A 25,569-nucleotide genomic window follows, 5' to 3' on the forward strand; every position below is an offset into this window, starting at 1 on the left:
ACCGCACAGTAACAAAAGTCTGTAGCCTAGTCTCCCGCTGCATCGCTCTTGCCACTGCGATGATGTGGAATGATTTTTTCAGACATCTGAGTTTGTCTTCTAAATATATCTCTTATTCGTAGGTGTGCAATTGTTCATTGTCCACCCCGAATTGTAGATGTATAACGGAAGACATCGCCTGTTCCCCGCCCTGCCAGCTCTACTTCCAAGTATATAGATGTCCTCCCTGATTTAACCCATGAGAAGCGGTTTTTCAGGCAGTACAATCCCTGTGTTTTCATTACTGAAAAGCTCTCCGCTTTCATTGCAACTCCGACTTCTCACTGAACAGCAATGAAGTAACGGATAAGCGTTTTCAGTCCTCTGTAAAACAACAGGGATTAAGCCGTCTTCACGGGTTGATGTCATCGGCGGGACTTTTCTACGTTCAGAATCTTGAGAGTTAACTTCTCTCGATTCAGCTGTGAAGACGTAGGTCTGCAGTCACCTATCACTTTCGTCTTCAACGGCAGATAGTATTGTTTCACCATAGTTGAGATTCAACTACTATGATAACTTTTGTCTTGCCATCAGGGACATCAGTCTCAAGAAGGCAATTTACATACTTTCGTCTGTTGGGTACATGCCTTGAGAGAATCATCATCTCTCCTTCCAGCATCGGTGGCAACAGATAGACGATTTGTATGGTCTCTTGGCATAACCCCTCAAAAGGCGAGGGTCACGTGACTAAGTCTCGGATGCATGGACGGCTCACCTCACACAACCAAACGCAGTCAGTCGGGAGCTGTCGAAGCGTCCGAGACCGTCACGAGCTATGCTGTGGACTTTGTATCGGTTGATCCAGATCAGTCATTACTTCGTCCTACTGGCGTGTTCCGGTACCCATAAGTATCGACACCCACCATGGAATCTTGGTGTCTTTATCCATTGTGGAGACAACAAGACCGTGAGAGACTTTGCCGCAGTGGCATACGAGACCGCGAGACACTTTGCTGCAGTGGGGTACAAGACCGTGAGAGACTTTGCTTGTAGATGGATAGACTAGTGGATGGATACTGGACATCACTCCGAAGAATATGCTGGACAGGAAGATGGATGGGTCGTTGCGACCATATCTTTCTTTCCCTTCGGGACTGCCCACAGGTCCTTGGAACCTCATTTCCCTGGACCAGTGGTAAATGCTTGCAAGATGTGTTTGCTTACCCAGCTCCTTAGAGAGGACAAGTTGCATCTCGTCCATGGTGTGCAGTTGTAGAGGTAAGAAGGATGTGAGAGTGACTGGCTCTCCCCCTTCCACGCCTCGTCCTCCATTCCTCGTCCTTCGGGTTGAGGATAGGACTTGAACTCACACTGGCTGGTCGGATGATTGGTGCGGTAAGTTTACACATAGAGCATCCTTTTTATGTTTGTTATCAGAATCATAGAAGCAATCCCACTCCTTCCTCTAGCAAGGGGAGGAAGGAAACTGACAATAATGTAAACCCATCCCAGAACTTTGCATTAATGTCTCCAACACCAAATATTCTTCACAGCCCTTTTTCGGGTGAGTCATGATCCCTCACTCATTTCGAAAAGGCCCAGAAGTCTGACTCTTGATCATGCAGCTCCTATACTCTGATAAAGTTGTCAGAGGCAGCAGGGCACTCCTCCTCGCTCTTACTACCAGGAGGAGTAGCCTAGGTGCGCAGAACTCCAGTCAGTTCTAGATTCTCACTCAGATTCCTCCCACCAATCAATGAGTCTTCCTATTGTTAAAGGACCAAGAGTTTGTATCACGTGTCGGAACAAATCACAATTTGTCGTAAATTGTATTTTTCCTATCTATACAAACCTGAGGTCCTTTAACAAATATGCCCACCTCATGCCACCCCTCAATCTGAACCTAGGCCGAAAGACAAAGTGGAGTGTTTACATCCGGGGAGGCTAGCCTGCCCCACGGTAGTTACTGCCTAACTACCTTATTCAAGATTCAACAGCCGTAATTCCAGCTACGCTGTAAGTAGATTCCTTATGTTAAAGGACCTCAGGTTTGTATAGTTAGGAAAAATATGATTTAAGGCAAACTGTGATTTTTTGTGTGTGTGATGATTGGTTCTTGCTTTTATTTGTTAGTCTTTTAAATTTGATGAAGTATAGTACAGTGGTCCCCCTGTATTCGCGGGGGATGCGTACCAGACCCCCCCGTGAATAGTTAGAACCCGCGAATGTTTGGAACCCTTATGAAAATGCTAAAAACAGCCTATTTTGTTAGTTAAAACTCAAGAAAAACCCACTAAAAATTTTCATACTTGGTTTTTTATAGTTTTATCACAAAAACTGCATTTTATGACGAAATTCATAAAAAAAACCCAGGAATTTGTGGATATTTATCATAGAAAAATACCGCGAATGCGCGAATTTTCCTCGAATAATGCGGGGAAACGTTCCCCAGAGAAATCCGCGAATGTGTGAGTCCGCGAATCTGGAGAACACGAATAAGGGGGGTCCACTGCACTATATATTTTTACTCGTATCTATTGAGAATTGGTATGCATTGCACAATACGGAGGTCTAATATAAATATTTTGAACTGTTTTATTTGCAGGGTGACATGTCTCCCCCTCACAAAGATCGCAGTGCCAGGGTTTCTGTAAGCAACGAAAACAACATTCTCTTAGATCCTGAAGTCCTTACTGAATATTCAACTCAGGCGTTGGTTCTAACTGTACTAGCCACCCTTGTAAAATATACAACAGATGAAAATGAAATGCGAGTCCTGTATGAATATTTAGCAGAAGCATCTGTAGTGTTTCCTAAGGTCTTCCCAGTCATGTGAGTATGAATATTGGATATTTTTTGCTCATTTACAAAAATCATCATGGAATGCTGGTAATGTGTCCTTGTTAAAATGTTCTGATTGTGTTTTTCATCTTTTTTCCTTATAGCCATACCCTCTTAGATGCAAAGATAACATCGGTGTTGTCCCTTTGTCATGATGGTGTGATTTTAAGTGCAGTTCAAGCTATAATACAGAATATGGTAGCCTGTGAAGACCAAGGTCATCAGCAACTGCATCATCTACAGAGTTGGGGCTTTGGTGGATTGTGGAGATTTGCAGGACCCTTCACCAAGGTATGACATGGTTATTGTGGAGTTCATTAATTCTTGTAGACTTTGTTAATAATTGTGGCAAGGACTTGTGTATATCAAGTTTGGGAACTCATGTCTGAGTGACTGTCAATGTTATAAGTAAGCCAGTTAAGAAGTTGAAGAAAGGAAAGATACCTGAAGTTGATGGAATGACAAGCAAGGTGTTGTGATACTCTGGTAGTAGTGCTTTTTGAGTGGCTGACTTGGGGTTTGTATAGCATGTTTGTATGAGAGAAGTTTGGAATTAGTTTGGTGAGAGGAATTATTTTTCCATTCTATGAAGACAAAAGTTATTAGAAGTGACTTGGAATTATGTTGGCAGTGTAACTTAGAATAGCAGAGAAGATATATAATAGATTTTTTATTTAGGAGAGATAGCAGTATTGATAAGGAAAATTAGTAGTTGTTCCGATACGAATACAAGCCATCGGTCCTTTACAATAGCGGCAGCTGGAACGGTCGTAAGCTTCAAACAAGGGAGTTCGGTAGTTAACTGCTTGTCCGACAGTGCGCGCACCGCGCGACTGGGAGGTGAAGAACTATTTGCTTTCGGCCGTGCTGGTGGATGGACGTGTTCTACATATCTCTCTGCCCGCTTCTTCGTTGTATGCTTTGTGTTTTGCCTCAAACTTGGTTTGTTTGTGTGTGTGAGAAATACTACTGTAAGTACGTGTACTTTGTATTTTTTTCATCTTTATTATTATGGATCCTCGTGAATTGAAGCTGTCCCCACGCCCCCCCATCAGCTGCAGAGTTTGCCCTGGTGTGGAGGGCCGTAAGTGCGGGGCCTTCCGCTCCTTCCCTGAAGTAGATCCCCATGTGCTCGGTGCCGGGGGCGTGAATGCTCTCGGGCCGAGCCTTGTGATGTATGTAATTCCTGGTCGGAGGAGCAGTGGGTGCTGTATGAAGGTAGGAGGAAGCGACGTAAGCCTGCCAAGGAGTCCTCGGAAAGCTCTCCGGTGACTCCCTTGGTCACAGACACGTCGTCTTCCTTCCTGCCGCCATCTCGGCTCCCGCGTATGGCTCCTTCCCCTTCAGGGGGGTTTCTCGTTCCTTCTCTTCGCCTGATCCGTCGAGCGTAGAGGAGGGGGTGAGATACCCCAACGTACAGTTGTATTCGGGGTCTTCCGTTCGCTCGGGGTGGGGCTTGTCCCCCCCCATGCGAGGGGTAACCCCTCCTACTAACCCGACCTTTGCCTCCTCAGGTTCTTCTGCTGCGGGCGACTACCTCGGCCAGGTATGGTTCTCGCTGGGTCTCCAGGGCACACCGAGCGTTCGGGGGCTGCTGCATCATCTGGCGGGTGCTGCTCCGGTCACCCATGGACTGGTGACCACCACCACCACCACTGTGTCGACCCCGGGGTATGCCACCCCTTCTCACTTGGTCTATACTCAGCATGTGGCTTCGGTGACTCCTTCAGCTGCGGTGCTGGCTCCGATTGCTGGCTTTCCGAGGAGGGTTGTGCTGCCTCCACCCGGGTTCATTGCTCTCGCCCCAGCCCCCGACTTTCGGTGCTCTAAGAGTTCGCCCCTGGATCTGCCACTGGTTCCCAGGATGTCGCTGGCCGCTGCCCCGTCTCCTGTCGTACCTGCCGTGCCTGGACCAGCCCCTGCCGACGTCGTTCCTGCCCGTGGTGTTGCTGCCCCAGTCGCGGGTCCTTCCGGACAGGTGCAGCCGAGCCATGTTTCTTCGGCAATAGCCCCGGCTCCATCCTGGATGGAGGACCTGACGTCTGTCCTGAGGGAGCTGACGAAGAAGAAGAGGAAGAGGAGGAAGGTGTCGTTGTCGTCTTCGTCGTCTTCTTCGTCGTCGTCTGCTGCCGCCTCTTCCCCTTTGACTTCCAAGGCTTCCAAGCCGCGGAAGAAGAAGCTGCCTCCTCCCCCCTAGGAAGTCTCCTTCGGGAGCTTCTAAGGGCCCGTCTCGCTCCAGTGAGATGGGGGAATCTTCCGCTGGTCCTCCTGCTCCTTCGGGAGCGGGGCCCGTCTCTCCTTCCGCAAGGAAGAAGAAGACGGGGACCAGAGGGGTACCGGGTAACACCGGTACTTCCTCACCTGGTGTTAGAGGTTCTACCGGTACACCAGGTTCAGGCTCGGCCTCTTGTTTGCGAGAGGTATCGATTGTACGGTCTCCTGCGGGCGACCACACAGCCAAGGTCCAGGCTTCCGAGTTCGCTCGGCGCCAGGACCGAGACACGGAGCGAAAGATTGGCGAGAATCACTCAGGTGCCTCCCGCCAGGCCAGCGATCGCTCTCGTAGCAAGCTGCAGGCTACCAGGGTTGACGTGACGGTCCCAGACCGGCCACGGGCCGAGGCTAGGAAGAGGTCCCCTCAATCGCAGGCTGGTTCCGGCGGTTCAACGTGCTGTGAGGACAGGCACCGCTCCCACCGCGACAGTGGTCTCTGCAGGTCTCCTGACCGCCGCTCCCATCGGGACCGGGCAGGTAGGGAGGCCAGCAGCAGCTCCTCTGACGCACGGGAACAGAGCCGCTGTTCTCGGTCCAGCCACTCTCCCCAGGAGAGCCGCGCGACCAGGCCTGCAGCTCTATCTCCACCGCGGGTTGGCGATCGCCTGCAGCCCCCCCAAGCACACCGGTTCTGCCGGTGAGCGAGGGGGGAGCGTCAGGTCTTCCTCTCCGGTTCCTTCAACTTCCTCGGGTTACACCGCGAAGGGCGAGGCGACACGGAGCGACTGGGAGCGCACTCCTCACGGCCCCACCATGACGCCCTACGAGCCAGGCATGGTTTTAGGACCGACCAGTTCGTACGCGCAAGTGGCAGGAGGAGACCAGGAGGGGTCTGTCGCTGTTCCTCCTTCTGAAGGAGGAGGGTCTCGAGAGGCATTCTTGTTGGAGGGGCTTGACGGTCCAACTCCTCAAGACGCAGTCACTCCTGAGATCCAGAGGTCGTTTGCAGAGGTCATTGCGCTGATTCATCAGCACGACCTCGGGGAAGGATCGCCGCTCCCACCTTCTGAGCCTACGTCCCGGCTCAAGTCGTTTTGGGGTCCTAAGAAGGAACCCAAGACGACAGTGGGTCTGCCGTGATCAGAGCTGGCCGACTCTGTGCTAGGCCAGGTGGACTTGCTTGTCTCCGTACAGGAGGGTTCGCTACGGTCTGGTAGGTCGTCCAAGCTACTTCCCCCACCTCTACTGCGACAGAGGAGGTTCTATGTGCCTACGGAGAATCCGATGCCGCCCAAACAGGTTAACCCTGAGCTAGCTAGGCTAACTCCGGGGGTGTCTCTGCAGCAGCTCCTGTCGGAGAACTTGTGGTTCTCACAGCAAGAGGCACTTGCACTGGAATCCACCACCGTGGCGGCTTTCCAGGCAGTCTCCTGGTTGAACCTGTGGTCCCTCACAGTGTCCAAGGTCGCGGCCACCTCGGGAAATATCACTCCTGAAGGTGACCCGGCTTTTGGGAGGCTGTGCCAGTCTGGAAGAAGAGCCATCTCTTTCCTCGCCCACCAGACGGCAAACCTATGGGCCAACCTGGTACTTTGGCGTAGGGACGCAGTCCTAACCCAAGGGACCAGGGCGGCTGGGTGTGAGGTGGCACTGGGTCTTCGCAACGGACCAGTGCCGAGTTCCTCCTCTCTCTTCCCAGGAGAGATGGTGGACGCTGCTGTGGAACGACGGCGCACTGATGACAGTGACAGTCTGGTACACCAGGCAGTCTTGAAGACGTCTGGGCAGCCTCAATCGACTGCGACCAAGCCCAAGAGCTTGGTTAGCGCTTCCTCGGCTGCTAAGACTATCGCATCGTCGAAGCCCCGGGGAAAGACTCTGCCTTCGACTTCTGCCAGGAGCGGTCGCAATCAGCCTTCCTCCCAGCCCTCCTTCCCACGAGGGGGAGCAGGGAAGAATTCGAAGAGAGGTGGGAAACGCTAGGGACGGCGTTCCCCCTCATCTGCTGCCAGAAGTGGGTGGGTGCCTGGTGAGCCATTGGGCAACATGGCAGCGCTATGGAGCGGAGACCTGGATAGTAGACATCCTTCGGGAGGGGTATCTACTACCCTTTGAGTTTCGGCCACCCCTCACCTCCAACCCAGTCCATCTTCAGACCTACGTTCCTGGAACACCAAAGGACGTAGCCCTTCGACAGGAAGTCCAAGCCATGCTGAGCAAGGGAGCTGTGGAGATCGTCAGGGATCGGTCACCGGGTTTCTACAGCCGTCTTTTCCTGGTGGAGAAGTCTTCGGGGGGCTGGCGCCCGGTGATAGATCTACCTCGAGCCCAAGCAGAGAATGAAGTACCTGGGTATGCTGATCGACACCGGTAGCAGGGCGAGTCTTCCCCGCGGACTCGCGGATCAGCAGATTCAGGGAGGGGCCCGACCGGTTCCTATCTCGGCAGGAACAGTCAGCTCAGCAGTGGCAAGTCGTGATCGGCCACCTGTCATCACTCGAGAAGTTAGTCCCTCACAGGCGTCTTCACCTGCAGGCTCTTCAGTGGAGACTAAAGGAGAGTTGGTCACAGGCAAGAGACCCACCATACTTCCTTGTGTCTCTCACGGAGGAGGTGAGGCAGGACCTAGCCTGGTGGCTGGACAACAGGAACCTTTTAAGAGGAGTGCCTCCTCCCTCCCCCCGGAGATGTTGCTGTTTTCAGACGCGTCGACCGAGGGATGGGGTGCACACCTGGAGGAGTTGCTGACTGCAGGAGTGTGGGACCGTCACGACAAGCACCTTCACATCAATGTCCTGGAGCTCAAGGCAGCGTTCCTCACTCTCCAAGAGTTCCAGGACCGCTTGATGGAACACTCGGTGGTGTTGATGTGCAACAACACCACAGTAGTGGCATACGTCAACAAGCCGGGGGGGCCTAGTGTCTCTCCCGTTGCACCAGTTGACGCTGCAGGTGCACGAGTGGGCCGTGTCTCACTCGGTAGAGCTGTTAGCCTGCTACATTCCAGGCAAGAGGAATGTAGTAGCAGACAAGCTCAGCCATGGGGATCAGGTGATAGGAACCGAATGGTCCCTACACCCAGACGTGGCGGAAAGGCTCTTCAACCTGTGGGGGCGTCCAGTCATGGATCTGTTCGCCACCCGGCACAACAGGAAACTTCAGGTTTTCTTTTCAGCCATGCCGGACCCATGGGCAGCTGCAGAGGACGCTCTTCAACACCCGTGGGACAACCTCTTCGCGTACGCCTTTCCCCCCGTTCTGCCAGATTCGCAAGGTGATCAGCCGAGTGCTGGCCACCCCGAGTCTCAGGATGATCCTGGTGGCTCCCAAATGGCCCCAGGCCATTTGGTACCCAGACCTGCTGGCTCTGCTTGCAGAAGCACCAAGAGAGATTCCCCATTGGCACAACCTTTTCGTCCAGCCACACGTAGAATGGTACCACCAGACAGTCCAGTCTCTACATCTTCACGGCTGGCCGTTATCCACCATCTCTTGCGAGCGAGAGGCTTTTCTTGCCGAGCAGCAACAGAGATGGCTGGGCACGTCAGACAGTCCTCTGCAGCTGTGTACCAGGGAAAGTGGGCCGTCTTCTGTGGTTGGTGTTGTAGACGGGGTCTATCTCCTCTCAGAGCCACTCTTCAGCAGGTAGCGGATTTCCTCGTGTTTCTTCGCCGAGACAGGCTCCTCTCTGTCCCCACAGTCAAAGGATATAGAGCCGCCCAGGCCCTAGTCCTGAAACTGAGGGGAGTCGATATCTCGAATTTGTTTGAGATCTCCTTGCTAATGAGGAGCTTTGAGAGGTCTTGCCCACCCAGGGAACTCAGGCCCCCGGGGTGGGATGTGACTCTCGTCCTTAGGAGTCTGACTCGAAGGCCCTTCGAGCCACTCCGAGAGTCGTCAGACAGGGATCTGACCCTCAAGACCCTCTTCTTGCTGGCCATGGCATCGGCAAAGAGAATAGGGGAACTTGATGGTCTTTCCTTCGACATCAAGCATACCAGGGAATGGGGATCTGTGACGCTCGATTTCGTCCCGAACTTCGTAGCTAAGTCTCGGAATCCTTCGGTCCCTGACAATCGGTTCGAGTCTTTCACAATCCCCTCCCTAATGGACTTCACCGACAACGGTACGGATGAGATGCTGCTTTTTCCTGTGAGGGCGCTACGGCGCTATCTGACGAGAAAGAAGTATCCAAGAACACTTTCATCAGGAGGGCATACGAAGCTGATGGTAGCGATGACATCCGTACCCTTCTTCCGAGAGCCCACGAAGTCAAAGGTATTGAACTTCTCCGTGGCGCAGGTCCTGAAGGCAGGGGTCTGGTCTAACCAGACCACCTTCACCTCCTTCTACCTCCGGGATATTGCCCACAGGTCCTTGGACACTTTTTCCTAGGGACCCGTGGTGGCTGCTCAACATGTTGTGTAGCCTACCCAGCACCCGAGCGGACAGAACAGCAGCGAATCCTGGTGTGACTGCATGAATGGATGAGTGAATGAGAGTTGAGTGTGTGACTGGCTTCTCTTCCCCATCTTTTTTCCCCCTCTACCTGTGGGCAGAGGGGCGCGGTCGTCACTACGCTGGAGCAGGATATGATGCAGGTGAGCTACTCGACCGAGCCCCATCCTATCCCTTCCATTAGGGGTAGGAGCGAATAGTTGGGGGAAGTGGAAGCCAACAAGAGACAAACCCATGACTTCATATTGCCTCTTGCAATAGGAAAAAGTTCTTGCTTGCTAGTTTTAAGAGGTACGCTTGCCTCCCTCTTATTACTTGGGTCCAGAGGTCTGACCATTGATCCTGCGGTACATACCCCGATCATTGGGCAGAGGCTAGGATCCCTCCCTCTGCTCTTATGACCAGGGAGGGAATCCAAGGTTGGGCGAACACCAGTCTGTTGTTAAGACTCAGATTCCTCCCACCAAGAATGTCTTCCTATTGTAAAGGACCGATGGTTTGTATTTGTATCGGAACAAATACCAATTTGTCGAAAATTGTATTTTTCCTAACTATACAAGCCTGAGGTCCTTTACACAGAGTCCCACCTCATGCTACCCCTCACTCTGCGTTTTCCTGGGCCTAAAGCAAAGTGGTTCTTCACCTCCCAGTCACGCGGTGCACGCACTGTCGGACAAGCAGTTAACTACCGAACTCCCTTTTTTCGAAGCTTACGACCGTTCCAGCTGCCGCTAGTTACCTTACTATTGTAAAGGACCTCAGGGTTGTATAGTTAGGAAAAATACAATTTTCGACAAATTGTTATTTTAGACAATGAAGAGGATGTTAAGGTCAAATCTATGCTATTGGATTGTTATTTAAGAAGTCTGAGAGTAAGGCAAAAAGCAAAATGTGTCATACATAGAAGTTTATGACAGTATTGATTGAAGTGGTATATGGAAAATATTTAGTGTGTAGAGTATGGAATAATTATATCATAATTGGTAGTCATATTTGTAGAAATAAATTTCCTCTGGATGTTAATACAGAAGATGCATAATATCACCAATCTTTTTTTTTTTATTTCAGAGTAACTGCACAGCAGAGAATGCAGAGTTGTTTGTGAATTGTTTAGAAGCAATGGTGGAAACTGCCCTGCCTGCGGATGGCGATGAAGGGTCGGAAATGGAACTTGCACAGTATCCATCCATGCTGTCTGTAACATCTGCAAATCTCTCATCTTCAATGTCTTCTCTAACATTAGCTTCTCCCACTGAGAAAGGTAAGTGCTGTTGAGAGTATTTAACAATGTTTATTGGTGAAGCAGTTGGCCACTGGAGGAAAGGTATAGTTAGAGAAGTTTTGTTGAATTATTATTCATCTCCGTTAGAATTTTACTCGGATTATCCCCATGTCTTCTTCACGGCTGTCTGATGTAGTTTGTATCATGTTGCCTTACGACCATTTCTTGTAAGTAGTGCTTATTTGTATTGAGTACTTTTGGTATTACGTATTGCAGTAGTGATAATTATAGATGATGGTGATTCTTAGCATTATCGTCATCCTGTCAGTTGTAATGGGTACTGTCACTACCATCATTATCAGCAGGTTTCATGTAGCAAAATATTTTGCTCATTTGCAAAACTATATTTTCACAGAAAAGTCACTTGGAGTTATATGGTATTTAGGATCTCAATTTTTTTTTTCTTTTTGTTTCATGCTCTTTATCCAGGTTAAAAGAAATTTAATTTAGTTGAAGTTTGTAACATTTATTTTATTCTGTTGAAATTAGCAATGGTTATTTTTCATTTATGTTTTCCCAGTGAAGCTATTCTTATGCAAGTGCATTTTTGTCTCATGTCCTTGGTTATGATATTTGCAACTATATAGATAATGTTTTGAAAACTGCTGGAATTTTTTCTAATTCAAGATCATTAAGTGTAGAAATTTGACCATATTTGTCATAGATCTTTAAAATTTAGGGTAGTGTCATGATAATTAAGTCATTAAAGCTTAAACATTCTCAACATTATAGTTAACTGAAATAAACATAAAACACTTTTTAGCCAAAGGCTGTCAAGACTGAGTTATCTACAGTAGTACCTCGAGATACGAAATTAATCCGTTCCGAGGCGCCTTTCGTACCATGAGTTTTTCGTATCTTGGACCACATTTTACATGTAAAATGACTAATCTGTTCCAAGCCCTCCAAAAACACCCCAGTAAATTTCATAATACGTAAAGCTAAATTGACCTATAAACAATGAAATACTACAACAATTTGGACCATTCAACACCTAAATTAAGAATAAAAATGCAAAACCTATAAATAAAGTGTATATTAGTGTACAAGAAATATTATTACTGTAACGTAAAATGTGGAAGCTTACCTTTCGAGTGAGGCTATCTCTGAAAGTGGCAGCAGAGGAGGAGGAGGACAAACGGCAGATACGTACACTTAACTTTACGAAACACATAAAAAAATGTCAGAAAAACAAACTAAACTTTACAAAACACATTAACAAAACTGTAACACTTAACTTTACAAAAAAACTTAAAATAAAATTTATTTTCTTTTTTTGATTTTTACATTTCTTTTTACTTTTTTATACTTTATGTAATTTCAATTTCTTCACCACCGAATGGATGCCAGTCCGTTTACGGAATTTTTCAAACCACCCATGAGAAGCCTTGAACTCTGGGGTTGCCGTTGATGTCCCCTCTCTGCCGTCGTCTTCGGCTTTGGCAATCAAATCGCCGAAAATAGCGCTGGCCTTCTGGCAGATTGCCATCTCGGTTATCATATCGCCATCGATTTCTTTGTCCTCGATCCATACAAGAAGCAGCCTTTCCATTTCATTATGCACATGGCTCCTCTTGTTGGACAAAATAGTCACGCCCTTGGAAGGTGTAGCTGCTTGATGGCTTCCTTCTGCTTAAGGATGGTGCCTATCGTCGACGGATTTCGGCCGTATTCCTTAGCGATCACACTCAACCGCAAGCCAGCTTCATACTTTTTATTATCTCCATCTTTGTCTCCATAGAAAGCATTCTCTTCTTTCTGTGAACTTCAGCAACTTTCTTGGGACCCATGATTATATGTACTGTACGTAATTAAGTTACGTATGTAGTACGTATACTAATTAGGTTCTCACAACACGATAAAGTAGCACAACGAAATCACTAACAAATTTACGATACTAAACGAAATTGTGGACCGAATGAATGCCGCATGTGTACGATAAAGCTTCGGGTGCGAAGTGGCCGAGCGAAGGAACGCCACCACGTAAGATGCATGATGGGAGGGATGCTGTCCAATAGGATCTCATGGCGGCTTGGTTAGCATCAGGAACCAATGGGAGAGCAGGAGGATGGTGGCGAGTCTACTAGAACTAAGATGGCAGCGCGCGGCGCGAGTTTCAAAATTGTTATCGGGCGAATCTCAGACTTTCAGAAATCTTTCGTATCTTGAAAACTTTTCGTATGTAGAGCAGTAAAATTTTTCGTGTCAGCTTTCCTATCTCGAGTTTTTCGTAAGTTGAGCCTTTCGTATCTCAAGGTACCACTGTATATGTAAACCTGATTTATGTTCTTAATATGAGACCAGATTTACCTTCCTGATGTGAAAAGAGCTTCAGTATTCTTAGCTGTATTTCAACCCTACATAAAATCATCATATCAGAGGATAGCAAATTTTTTTATTATAAATCTCATAAATGTCCACATAAGAGAACTGTGAGGCCTACCTATGGTAAGAAGGCCTCTGAACTCTGTTCTCAGAGGCTGTGGCTGACCACATATCTGTTGAATTACCCTCATGTTTTGCAAAATACTATGGACAAAAAAAATCAGTACACAGTTATTTAACAGATTGTTGGTCAAGGATTTCTTTAAACTTGTAAAATTTTTAACTCTGGAACTATTAAAAAGTGGATTCTGTTGTTAAGAACTCAGGTTTGTTTGCTATGAAAAATACAAATTGATTGGATTAAAATTTTGTCATATTTCATGTTCACTATTAATTTTTCTCTATGGGGTTATATGTCTCCTTTGCAATCTTCTGGAACTCCCATCATATCTGGTTATCATCAACCCCATTTTTCCATGGTTCTCTGGTCCTTTCTGCATGCTTCTTGTCTTTTTACTCTCTGAGAGGTAGTAATCTCTTCTTGTCTTTTGTCTCAACCCTCTTAATTTTTTAGATCTGTCTCTTTTTCAGCTCCTGGACTGGATAAGTTTTCGTCAATCTCATTTGTAATATGACCATCCCACTGCGCTCCACCGTTATCTTGAATAGTAATGGCTTTTGTTTAATTTGTTTTATATAGTTTTATTTCATTTTAATAGAAGGTTAGGAACAAAGGAAAGTGATAGATAGTTACAGAATATGAAATGCAAGAAAAAAGCAGACAAGGTATGGGTCAGTTAGGTATTATCTAGAGATAGAGAATTAAATATCTTGTTTAAGGATGATGAAAAAAAAAAACGAAGTTGGCCAAATTACAAGGATATTTAAAATAGAAAATGAAAAAGGGAGGTTTGGTGGCAGGGCCTGTGATGGAGATACAGTCATTAGAAGAAAAGAACTCTATAGGTGAGATGAAAAGGGAAATTGAAGAAAGGTTGAGCACAGATCCATTAGAGGTGTAAATTGAAATGTTGAAGAAACTTGGGAAGGAAGGGGAAGCATTGTTATTGGAACTGTTAAGGGCAATCTGAGAGAGGAATTAATGCCAGATGACTAGGGAGAAAGTCTGATGATGAATATGTTTAAACAGAATTCAGATATTATGGAGTGAGATAATTTTGAATATTGAGCATAAGTTTATGAATGGGTGGGGTATGTGTTGGTAAAAGCCAAAAATCCATTAAATGCCAAATATGTTTGCAGACATAAATTTCCAGGGCTGTCTGCCGCCGAAGTGGTATTTTAAAAATCGTCTCCCGTATGCTGGTGACATTTGCAAGTGAGCGCCAAAGCGGAAAAAATGTTTTTTTAAAAAAATAACAGCACATTTAGTTTTCAAGATTAAGAGTTCATTTTTGGCTCCTTTTTTTGTCATTGCCTGAAGTTTAGTATGCAACCATCAGAAATGAAAAAACATATCATTATCATATATAAATATTGGGATATATGACAGCGTGAAAAAAATTTCATATATACGTAATTGTATACAAATCGCGCTGTGGTTCAAAACGGTTAAAGCTAACGAGTTTATTTTTTTTCGTTGTATTTTACCCTAAATTGCAATCATTTTGGTATATAGCACATTGTAAAAGATCAAGGCAACACAGAGAGAATATTATCCCAAAATGATGCATGAATTCGTAAAGCACGAACGTAAAAAAAGCTGTTTTCAAAAATTCACCATAAATCGAAATATTGTGCTAGACACTTCCCGTTTGTTGCAAAATGAAGGTAATTGATTGAATTTTACCAGACTGTAAGTGTTGTAGCTTACAATTGCAGTTGTTCCGACACGAATACAAACCCTCGGTCCTTTAACAATAGGAAGTAGCTAGCGGCAGCTGGAACGGTCGTAAGCTTCGAACAAGGGGAGAACGGTAGTTAACTGCTTGTCCGACAGTGCATGCGCCCGCGCGCCTGAGAGGTGAAGAATCACTTTTGCTTTCGGCCGCGGGTGTGAAGGACGTGTTCGTCATCGTCGTATGCTTTGTTTATATTGTGTTTTCTACTAATGATTTGTTTGACTTGAAAATGAAACTAAGTACACTGTTTTCATTTTCATTATTTAATTATGAGCCAACATGGAGCTATCGCTGTAGATGCGGCGGTTTCCGCTCTTTTCATGAAATTGATACCCTTGAATTATGTCTCGGTGCCGAGGGTGGGCGCTCTCACACCGAGTCATGTATTTTGGGCGAAAGTGTGTAATTGAAAAATGTAAGTACTCTTTTCATTATATTTTTGCCCTGTGCGTTCGTTGCCGAGAGCGTGAATGCGTTCGGCACGAGCCTCTTATTTTGTATGATTAGAATGCAATGAAAGTGGATTCGCAATTGCAGTATTCTTTTTCATTTTCATTTATTTAATTGCATCAATTTTAATTTTGGATCAATTTCCACTCTTACCCAGGAATTGATCCTTACGATTTATTTTCTGTGAAAGTGAAATCGCAAGTGCAGTATTCTGTTTTGTACATGCAACTTCCCCGGCAGATATATACTTAGCTTATGTCTCTGACGTCCGACAGAAATTCGAATTTCGCGGCACACGCTGCAGGTAGGTCAGGTGATCTACCCCCTGCCGCCCCCTGCCGCTGGTGGCAGGAATAGGAACCATTCCCGTTCTAGAACCAGATTTTCTCTGTCGCGGTAGTGTCAACATATGTTGTTGCTACCTCCTGACTTGATTTTCGTTTTTCATCGCCATCGATCTTCTGGGCTGTCTTTTGCAGGGAAGTACTGGGTCTTTGGTTCGGCATACGCTTTTATTAACTTTTTAATGAATTTGGCTTCGAAAATTTCGAAGAATATATGACGTGTAACTACCGAAATTTTCGGTAGACACTCACATAGTTTGCAAGAAGGGAAATATTAATATTTATTCATTAATACGTGTAATAAGTATTAGAATTGATTGAGGAAATATACTGACTTCCTACTTTAGGGAGTCAGTAAAGCATGTAAGTAGATACGTTTCTTTTAAAAGTTTTTTGGAAACTCGTACTAACGAGCAATTAGAGTATTAACAGTACTAGTAGTGTTGCATCCTCATCACCTTCTTACTTCGCAGAAACTTCAAATTCATAATTGCAATTTGAAGACAAGGATTGTGGCTCAAAATGCGAGCTATTAAAAGGTAAGAAGTGATTACTAGTGTTCCCCATTGCAGTGGAGGGTGCGTCTGATCGGCTCTGTCTCGCTCTCAGGCCTAGACCTCTTTCAAGCTCCCAAGCCCAGGGGAGAAGGAATGTCGAAAGCCGGAAGGAGGTTTCAGAGAATCCCCACCGGTCAGGCGTCCCCTCGGCAGGTTCTGTAGAGCGTCCCAGACTGCCAAGGATAGCCATTGAAAAGGCATCCTTAAAAAAGTGCGTCTCTTCATCTTACATCCGAAAAGACGAAGAATGTATATGTTTTGATGATCTAGCGCGTCCTCTGGAAACTAAGAGAACACTGACACTGAGCAAGAGCCAGCCAGGAACTTAGGAAGCCGCGTTCCAGCAAGCTATTGTGAGCCACGTTCCAACAGCCAGCAGCAAGCCGCGTTCCAGAAAACAGACTAGCGCGAGCAGCGTTCCTACAACCAAACGCGAGCCGCGTTCTAGCAACTGAGCGCGAGCCGCGTTCTAGAAAAATTTTTCTTGGCGCAAGGCGCCTTCAAAGAGACGAAGCGCCAGCCTGGCGCAAATTGCGCCAGAAAAACAGACGGCTAGAGCAAGGAGCCTTATAGTACAGTGGCAATCAGAACGATCCTTCCATTGAACGTTTCCGGGCAAGAGGCTCTTTCTAATAGGGGTCTAGTAGGCGCTCGGAACTATCAGGGCGCACGGGACCTTCCACGCAAGCGGAACGTTCCAGGAGCGAGTCTCTTTTCTAGCGTGCGGAACATTCCAGGCGCGCGGAACTATCCAGGCGCTAGGCGCAAGGAGCCAGGCGCCAGAATATTCCAAATCTTCTTATGAGAGAGAGGGAGCAACTTTCCCCTGGCAAAGGTGCAAGATGTCGCACTGGCGGCCGTCGCGTTTGTCAGAAGGATTCTGATACTAAGAGAAGCCATTTTTTCATTATTCAGAAGACTCCTGTGTTTGGCAGTTCCTCTCAATGCGGACTCTCTCCTTCTTTCATGCTCTTCCCTCGTTATGAAGAGGCAAGAGCTTTGGGAGTTTTTCTTATAAGAATCTCATCGACGTTTGGGTATGATGGCGGATAGGAAATATCTACTTCCTTCCGTAAACCCTACAGATGAACAGGAATTCTGTCTCTTCCGCGATTTATGAGGAAATCACGAAGATTTAAAGAGATCCTGGATTAACTTCCTTCCTTAAGGAGATATATATACTCTTTCTATCGTTCTATTAACGAAAAGAACGAAGACTAAAAATTTTTCCTTTCTCTATCTGCCTCGGCAGGGAAAGAAGGTAGTAGAGTATCTGCTGTATGAGAATACGATACGGCAAATCACACATACCGTAGTTACTTCTTTGCAGAGGCAACTCAATTAACCAGATCCTTCCAGGAATTTCCTAGGAAGGACTACGCTTAAAGGGATTGTTAAGACAACACCTACTTAGCTTCTAGATTTATCGAAGTCTTGTTTCGCTTAAATTTGCATTAATAAGAACTTCCTGAAGTTCGATAATAATTTTATAAGATTCCTTTATTTAATGGAGTAGCTGGCAACTCTGGAAGAGTAAGGCCGGACGGCTAACGGAGACTGCTATCGCGCCTTAAAGACCAACGTAGTAACATGTAGGTGCGGTCATGAGTTGTTGGTTACATGTCTCTCTCCTGCGGGATGGAATAACTAACCGTGTCTCTCCCCTACAATCGCGGTTTTAGCCTCGGATTGAGGGGATAGTTAAGCAAACATAAATAAAATATTGTCTGCCTTTTGCTAAGAAGCTTTCAATAAGAAAGATATTACAACATTTCAATGCTGTTTACCGTAGGTAACATTATTAAAGGATCTAACGCAGCGGAACTCTATATAATGCTCTCATGCTTACGAAAGCATGGCTTATTAGAGTACATGCTTAGTGAGAAGATGAATGTAGTAGAAGAGAATTCACTTTAAGACTACGGTATGGTCAAGTCTTATGCACATACCGAGGTTAACTACAGAATTCCTAGTATCCTTACAAAGGTTTCCTAGATTAATGCTGTTTACCACAATGTGACAGTATTATAAAGGATTCTAATACGGCAGAGCACGATATAATATAATTCTCTCATCCTTTCGAGAAACGCACACAACCTTTTTAGAATCGGATATTGCTCAAGAGAAGATGGGTGAGTCGGATGGGAAACATTCTCTTAGTGGCAGAAGTTGTTTCCCTGAATGGACTATACTACGTATATAAAAGTTTTTTCCTACTAAGAACGGAATTAACACGTGAAGGATGTCGGGTACCGTAAAGGCACAGATGTTCTGGCACATAACCTTAAAAGAACTAGAAGGAAGCGCCAGCCTGGCGCAAAGCGTCAGAAGCGCAGCCTGCGCAATGCGCCAGAAGCACCATCCAAGATATTTTCTCGTTTTAGCGAGTTATTAACATAAAGAGTCCAGTAGTGGTTGGTTTGGTGTTTGCTTCTCACCTCGGTGGTCGCGGGTTCGATTCTCGGCCATTCCATTGAGGAGTGAGAGATGTGGATTTCTGGGGATAGAAGTTCACTCTCGACGTGGTTCGGAAGTCACGTAAAAACACCATACAAACAAACAAACAAACCAGTAGCCTCTCGGAGGCTCGGTAACGGCAAGATTCGTTCCTGATTTCGTTACCCATTTAATCGGAAAGGGGTCGCTTACAAGGACTCTCTCATATCGCAAAGAGCATCGAGAATCTATTTTTTCGCCCCTGTTCGCGTTAACAAAAGAGAACCTATTTGGGAACAGACACGGAACGTAACGATCCTTAAGAGGTTCGATGCAAGATTTTGCATGTCCGTGAGAACCTTCTCGATCGAAGATAATAACTGTTAACGTATGTCTAACATTTATTGAAAAGAGTTTTGAGAACCTGCGGAAAGTCTTCTTCATAGATCTCTTCGCAAGGTAGATGAAGACGAACAGGCTTCCTATAGACTGCTTCCTTTTCCTCGAACCAAGAGAGGTAGCAATATACGACATCTTTAATTTAAAGAAGGGGAATAAACTTTAGTCTTTTTTCCCCTAGTTATAAATTCTTAACAGATATTAAGATAAATATGCGTCAAAGGAAGAGAGGATGAATGCCTATTTTGGCCTTAGAGAGGTTGGATTCACAGAAGTCACGTTCTTCTCACAGCATGTTTCGTAAGGCTTTTCCAAGAGTATCTGGTGGATTCTATCAGAATCTATTATAAATAGACCTGAAAAACCTCTCCACTCTGAGTCTGTCCGCGTGCAGACTGACCAGAAGTGGACATGAATGAGAGGATTTTTCAAGGTAAATGACAATAGTCATGGCTAAAGGACATAGAATTGCTGCAGATCGTGCTAGATAGAATGAGGAAACTGTCCTCTTCCGATACCTCTGTGAACTACATAGCGAGGTTCTTTCTTCACTTTCAGAGGGAAGAATCACCTAGGTATATATCTGCTATCAAAGAACACAGTAAAAGGCTATACTCTGTCTCTACAAGGGGAATTAGAGATAACAGAAGATTAAGATCTTCGGGATCTTATACGATACCGCAATACGACAAGAGTAGGATATCATGTACTTCGAATGGGATCTTTTTGTGGCCACAGATTCCGTGTTCCGACAAAATGGAACTGCTCCTCATCAAACTTCTTTGAGAAAGTTTATAAAGGAATTCTTTGTTTCTCTTAGCCCTAAACGACCAAGAAGACAAGTGAATTTTTTGTGCATTGGAATCTCGCATCAGATTCAATGGAGACTCGGCAATGGGTTCTTGCCAGCATAGTATGTCTGGCAAAAGAACTAAAACCCTCTATTCCTGACGCAACGCTTTCAGATAGAAGTTTCGTTGCCCAGGCAGGGTACTTACTTTTTCATCTACAGAAGAAGAGATGGTTTAAACGTTTGCCTACAGAGTCTTCGGGGTGCGATGAGGGTTCGAAATGCTTCCCAGAAGGTATTCAGAAGGATACAATAAGAGCTAGAAATCAGGGTTCCGCCCAATTTCAGCTCGGAGTCTCCTTCGACTTCCAGACTCCTTCCCTTCCTTCGGGCAAGGATAGGGAAGATTCTGCAACGAGGAACCTCATCAACATGTAAGAAGAGATCTCGTTAGCAAAGGAAGTATTCACGAAGGATCCTCCTCGGAGGAAGACTCTTCTCTCTCGTATTGTTAGATATCCTGTCGTCTAACTTGGATGTTACGTGAACTAACAATCACCTCCCCTTGCCAGGGGCCAAAAGCTCAAAGGGGAAGAATTTCTTCCACCCTTCTCCAGTCTCCTGATAGACTATGTGGTTGTTCAGGACTCTCGGACAATGTAGCGCCAGCCAGGCGCCAAATGCCAATACAGGCGAAAAACGCCAGAGGCGGACAGTTCCAAGGAACTCTGTCATGGTCGGATACTGAGAAGGAGCGGGCCTCCGAGGCGAACAAATCGGACAGATATAAGAGTGTCCGATGTGGACATCGCCAGACAGCCTAGAGAGACTTCCAAGCTCGAAGCTCCAGCAAGTGTGGAGGAGCCAAGCCAGGCTCTAGGAGCCAGCCAGGCTCTAGAAGCCAGCCAGGCGCCATCCAGGTGCCAGGCTCCTTCAAGGCTAGGCTCCAGTCAGGATTGAGGATCCATCCAGGCGCAAGGCTCCTTCCAGTAAAGAGAAACCTAAAGCTCTGTCATGTAAGAGGGCTAGTCCCCATTGATATGATACAGGTAAGGCTCTGCCATGTAAGTGGGTCAGCCCCCATTGGCACGATCCGAGAAGGCTCTGTCGTGTAAGCGGGCTAGCCCCCATTGACATGATCCAGAAGGGTTTGTCAGTCATAGGTCCCTACCTCGCTGAAACTCTTGAGGCATGCAGACTCATAGACAGTAATCATGAAGTCTTCTTACAAGCTCCAGGCGCAAGGCGCCAGCCAGACGCAAGGCTCCAGCCAGGCGCGAGGCGCTAGCCAGGAGGGAGGATCCAGCCAGGCGCGAGGCGCCAGCCAGGCGCGAGGCCCCATCCAGGCCCGAGGCTCCAGCCAGGCTCTAGGCGCCATTCAGGCGCAAGGCTCCAGCCAGGCGCGAGGCTCTAGACAGGCGCTAGGCGCCTGCCAGGCACGGAGCGCTAGCCAGGCTCCAGGCTTCACCCAGAAGAGATCTATATCAAAGAATGCCCTGGCCTTCTTTGAGACAATGCGATCTCCTAAGCACTTGACAAGTGCATTGATGATTCCTTCAAACAGCTGAGAATTAAAAGCGCATGAAGTGCGAGCTTTTCCGAATTCTTGTTCTTTCCTTAACAATATGTCATAAGGACATATTAGCTGTCACACTACGGGAGATGCAACTCTGTGTTGACTTCCCATATCCGAAGGATGTCAAGATAACCTACGAGAGATCCTTCTCTCTTGGTTGATACGTGTCTGCGGATACATTGCTGGGATAGGGAGCCGATACTGATCCTTAACTAGTGAGTTAAATTTTATTTAACGTCGTGTTTTTTCTTTGGGTTGTTTGAAAGGAGTTTGGGGATAACTCTTTTCAACTTAAGCACTAACCCTCGTGTTAGGATCAGGTGATCGGGATCGGTGTTGTGCTCCTTAATTATGCCACTAGGCATAGGCATATTGTCATGTAAGAGGCTCTGTCGAGTAAATGGATAAGACCCCATCGACAGACCCACAAGAACTCTTAGCCATAGGTCACATCCTCGCTGAGGCTCTTGAGGCGAAGCAGATTCCTAGGCATTAGCCATGGAATCTTCCGCCTGAACAAGTAGGAACCAAGGTTTTATTTATTTATTACCTACAACGTATGTTGTTTACCTGTCTATTCAGTAAATAGTTGTCTCTTACCCACCACCAAGGGTGTCAATCAGCTAAGTATATATCTGCCGGGGAAGTTGCATGTACAAAAATGATATTGTTAGAATACAATAAAGTTTTGTACATACTTACCCGGCAGATATATACGATGAATGGCCCACCCAGCCGCCCCTCAGGAGACAGGTGGAAGAGAAAATCTGGTTCTAGAACGGGAATGGTTCCTATTCCTGCCACCCAGCGGCAGGGGGGTAGATCACCTGACCTACCTGCAGCGTGTGCCGCGAAATTCGAATTTCTGTCGGACCTCAGAGACATAAGCTAAGTATATATCTGCCGGGTAAGTATGTACAAAACTTAATTGTATTCTAACAATATCATTTTCATTTTCATATATATTTTATGATAGCATCATATTATTATGGATCAAGTTTCCGCTCTTACCCGGGAATTGATCCTTCCCCCTTTATGTTCTATGAAGTGAATCACAAGTGCAGTAATCTGTTTTATTCTCATATTACTTTTCACTGCTGTGCTGGGGTAGGGGAAGCGAAGGTTTGCCAGGAAGTCGTCGGAAAGCTCTCCCGCGACTCCCTTGGTATCCGATTCTTCGTCTTCTTTCCTGCCCCCCCGCTCAGCTTCCTCGTTTTATTTTGTATTTGGGGTCTTCCTTGCGTTCGGGGTGGGGCATGTATCCCCCCCGTGCGTGAGGGAACCCCTCTTACTAATCTGTCTGTGCTACCGCAGGTGCTACATCCGTGGGAAACGACCTTGGACAGGTATGGACCACTGCGGCGGCAGGGCGTGCCTAGCATCAACAGGCTGCTGCAGCGTCTAGCGAGGTCTGGGGCGGTGACCCATGGAGCGGTCTCCACTACTACCTCCACGGCCGCTTATGCTGCTCCCCCCCGCCTGGTCTACACTCATCATGCTGTGCACACCCCGATCAATCGGACAGAGGTTTGGATCCCTCCCTTGCTCTTACGACCAGGGAGGCACTCCAGGGTTGGACGAACACCAGTCTGTTCACCAAAAAGACTCAGATTCCTCCCACCAATAAGTGAGTCTTCCTATTGTTAAAGGACCAAGGGTTTGTATTACGTATCGGAACAAATGACAATTTGTCGAAAATTGCATTTTTCCTAACTATACAAACCTGAGGTCCTTTAACAATAGGAAGGTAACTAGCGGCAGCTGGGACGGTTGTAAGCTTCGAACAAGGGGAGAACGGTAGTTAACTGCTTGTCCGATCGTGCGAGCGCCCACGCGCCCGAGAGGTGAAGAATCACTTTTGCTTTAGGCCCATGCAAAAAGTTGCAGAGTGAGGGGTGGCATGAGGTGGGACTATATGTAAAGGACCTCAGGTTTGTATAGTTAGGAAAAATGCAATTTTCGACAAATTGTCATATTTGATTAGTTAGAAAATCTTATAGCAAATGTGAATTTGAATAATAGTGAGCATTGAATAATAAACGAAACTGATAGCAAAAAGTTTTGGTTGAAGATTTATGGTACATGTTTGTGTAGTTCTTTCTCAGTATGTTTAAAATAGAAAATTGAATTCAGTCCAGTGTATTTACACAGGGAGATTATTGATGTTCTGCTGTATATGAAATAAAATAATTGAAGAGAGTATATGAAATGTTTTTAAACAGCATGAATTGTATGGTCACATTTATATTTTTTTATCCTTTTTTAATACAATATTTTTAGAGAAATATACAGATTCTAGAGAATGCATGGCTTTCTTTTATATGTACTGTATAGCTGATTTATTATACAGTACTATCTATCTATAGTTGTCGAAATTCTTTTTTTTATATGTAACTTAATTATAGTATCCCTCCTCTGAACCACAATTTTCTTGAAGTTTTTTGTTACAAGGAATATTTCAAGTACTGTGCTACATTGTATTGTATGTGCAGTAGGTGAGGTTCATTTATAGTAGTTGTTTACTCTTAAAAAGATTACCCTAGAGAATAGAGAATGTATATGTACTGTTTATCCAAAGACTTATTATGTGACTGAATAACAGCATCAGTTGCAATCAGTTATCATAATTGTGCACAAGGAGTAGGGAACATTCACTTTTTAACAGGTACCTGTGAAAAACAACTTGGCCCCCAGTGGTCAGCTTAATGTGTGCCAGGTTATTATCTACGATGCGCAGATTTTTAGCAAAGAGTAGTAGTGATCAATAAATTTTATGTACATTTCTAAAATGTAGTTTCTATGTATACTATCAAACATATACATAGAAAGCTAACAGGCATGTTGTATTCTTTTTTGACCTGAGGCTGCTTTAACATGCATCCAATATACAGTGGACCCCCCGTATTCGCGTTCTCCGGATTCGCGGACTCACACATTCGCGGATTTCTCTCGGGAACGTTTCCCTGCATTATTCGTGGAAAATTCGGGCATTCGCTGTATTTTTCTATGAGAAATATCCACAAATTCCTGGTTTTTGTTATCAATTTCATCATAAAATGCACTTTTTGTGATAAAACTATGAAAAAAACCAAGTATGAAAATTTTTTTTTAAAATTTTTAGTGGTTTTTCTTAAGTTTTAACTAACAAAATAGGCTGTTTTTAGCGTTTTTATAGGGGTTCCAAACATTCGCGGATTCTAACTATTCGCGGGGGGGTCTGGTACGCATCCCCCGCGAATACGGGGGGACCACTGTATATATATATATAGATATATATATATATATATATATATATATATATATATATATATTATATATATATATATATATATATATATATATTATATATATATATAGTTACATATATATATATATATATATATATATATATATATATATTATATATATATATATATATATATATATATATATATATATATATATATATAGTATATATATATATATAGATATATATGCGTGGGTCTCTTAAGTTACTGTGGGTCATGCAGAAATCAAACGCTCAGTGATTAAATTTAACACCGGTCTTATATTCTAAATAGTTACACAAGGGCCCTAGTGAAATTGAACTTAATATCCATAGTACCAGCGGGATTGAGACCGAGCGAGGAAAACCAGTAGAGGGCAACGAGGGGGGAACTGCACGTCCACCCATTTGCTTGACTGACGTCTAACTGCTTCCCTCAAGGGGAAACCTTGGCGGCATTCTCTGCCTTTCCTCTACCCCCCCCCCCCCCCCACAACCCCCTGATATATTCCCTCCTGTATGTGATTGGCTGTGGCACCTCTCCTTAGGCCTATTGACCAATGGATGCCAATATAGGTGACACTAAGAACCAACGAACTTTTGAGGGTATGTTTGGGGGAGATGATGCTCTTCTCAACCTGAGAGAGAATGACCGTTGACACCTATGGCGTCCTGTGTGTTCCCGGCTTGGGGATTCTTGCAAGCCCTCTAGAATGGCTTATCACTCCCTCCCCAAGTCCCTTTGCATCCTTGCAAAGCTGCAGTCCCTGCCTTGTCCCACCTCAAGTTTC

The 25,569-nt window shown here is 45.6% G+C and overlaps 1 protein-coding gene across 1 annotated transcript in view; it reads left to right on the top strand.

The window, feature by feature from the left end:
- LOC135200618 (neurofibromin-like) overlaps positions 1 to 25,569 on the top strand; it is a 369,381-nt gene that overhangs the window by 305,180 nt on the left and 38,632 nt on the right. The window contains 3 exon segments of the mRNA XM_064229231.1: positions 2,585 to 2,811; positions 2,925 to 3,111; positions 10,561 to 10,753. Coding sequence (XP_064085301.1) covers positions 2,585 to 2,811; positions 2,925 to 3,111; positions 10,561 to 10,753 — 607 coding nt within the window.

Source organism: Macrobrachium nipponense, chromosome 27 (genome assembly GCF_015104395.2).
Source record: "Macrobrachium nipponense isolate FS-2020 chromosome 27, ASM1510439v2, whole genome shotgun sequence".
Taxonomy (NCBI): Eukaryota; Metazoa; Arthropoda; class Malacostraca; order Decapoda; family Palaemonidae; genus Macrobrachium; species Macrobrachium nipponense.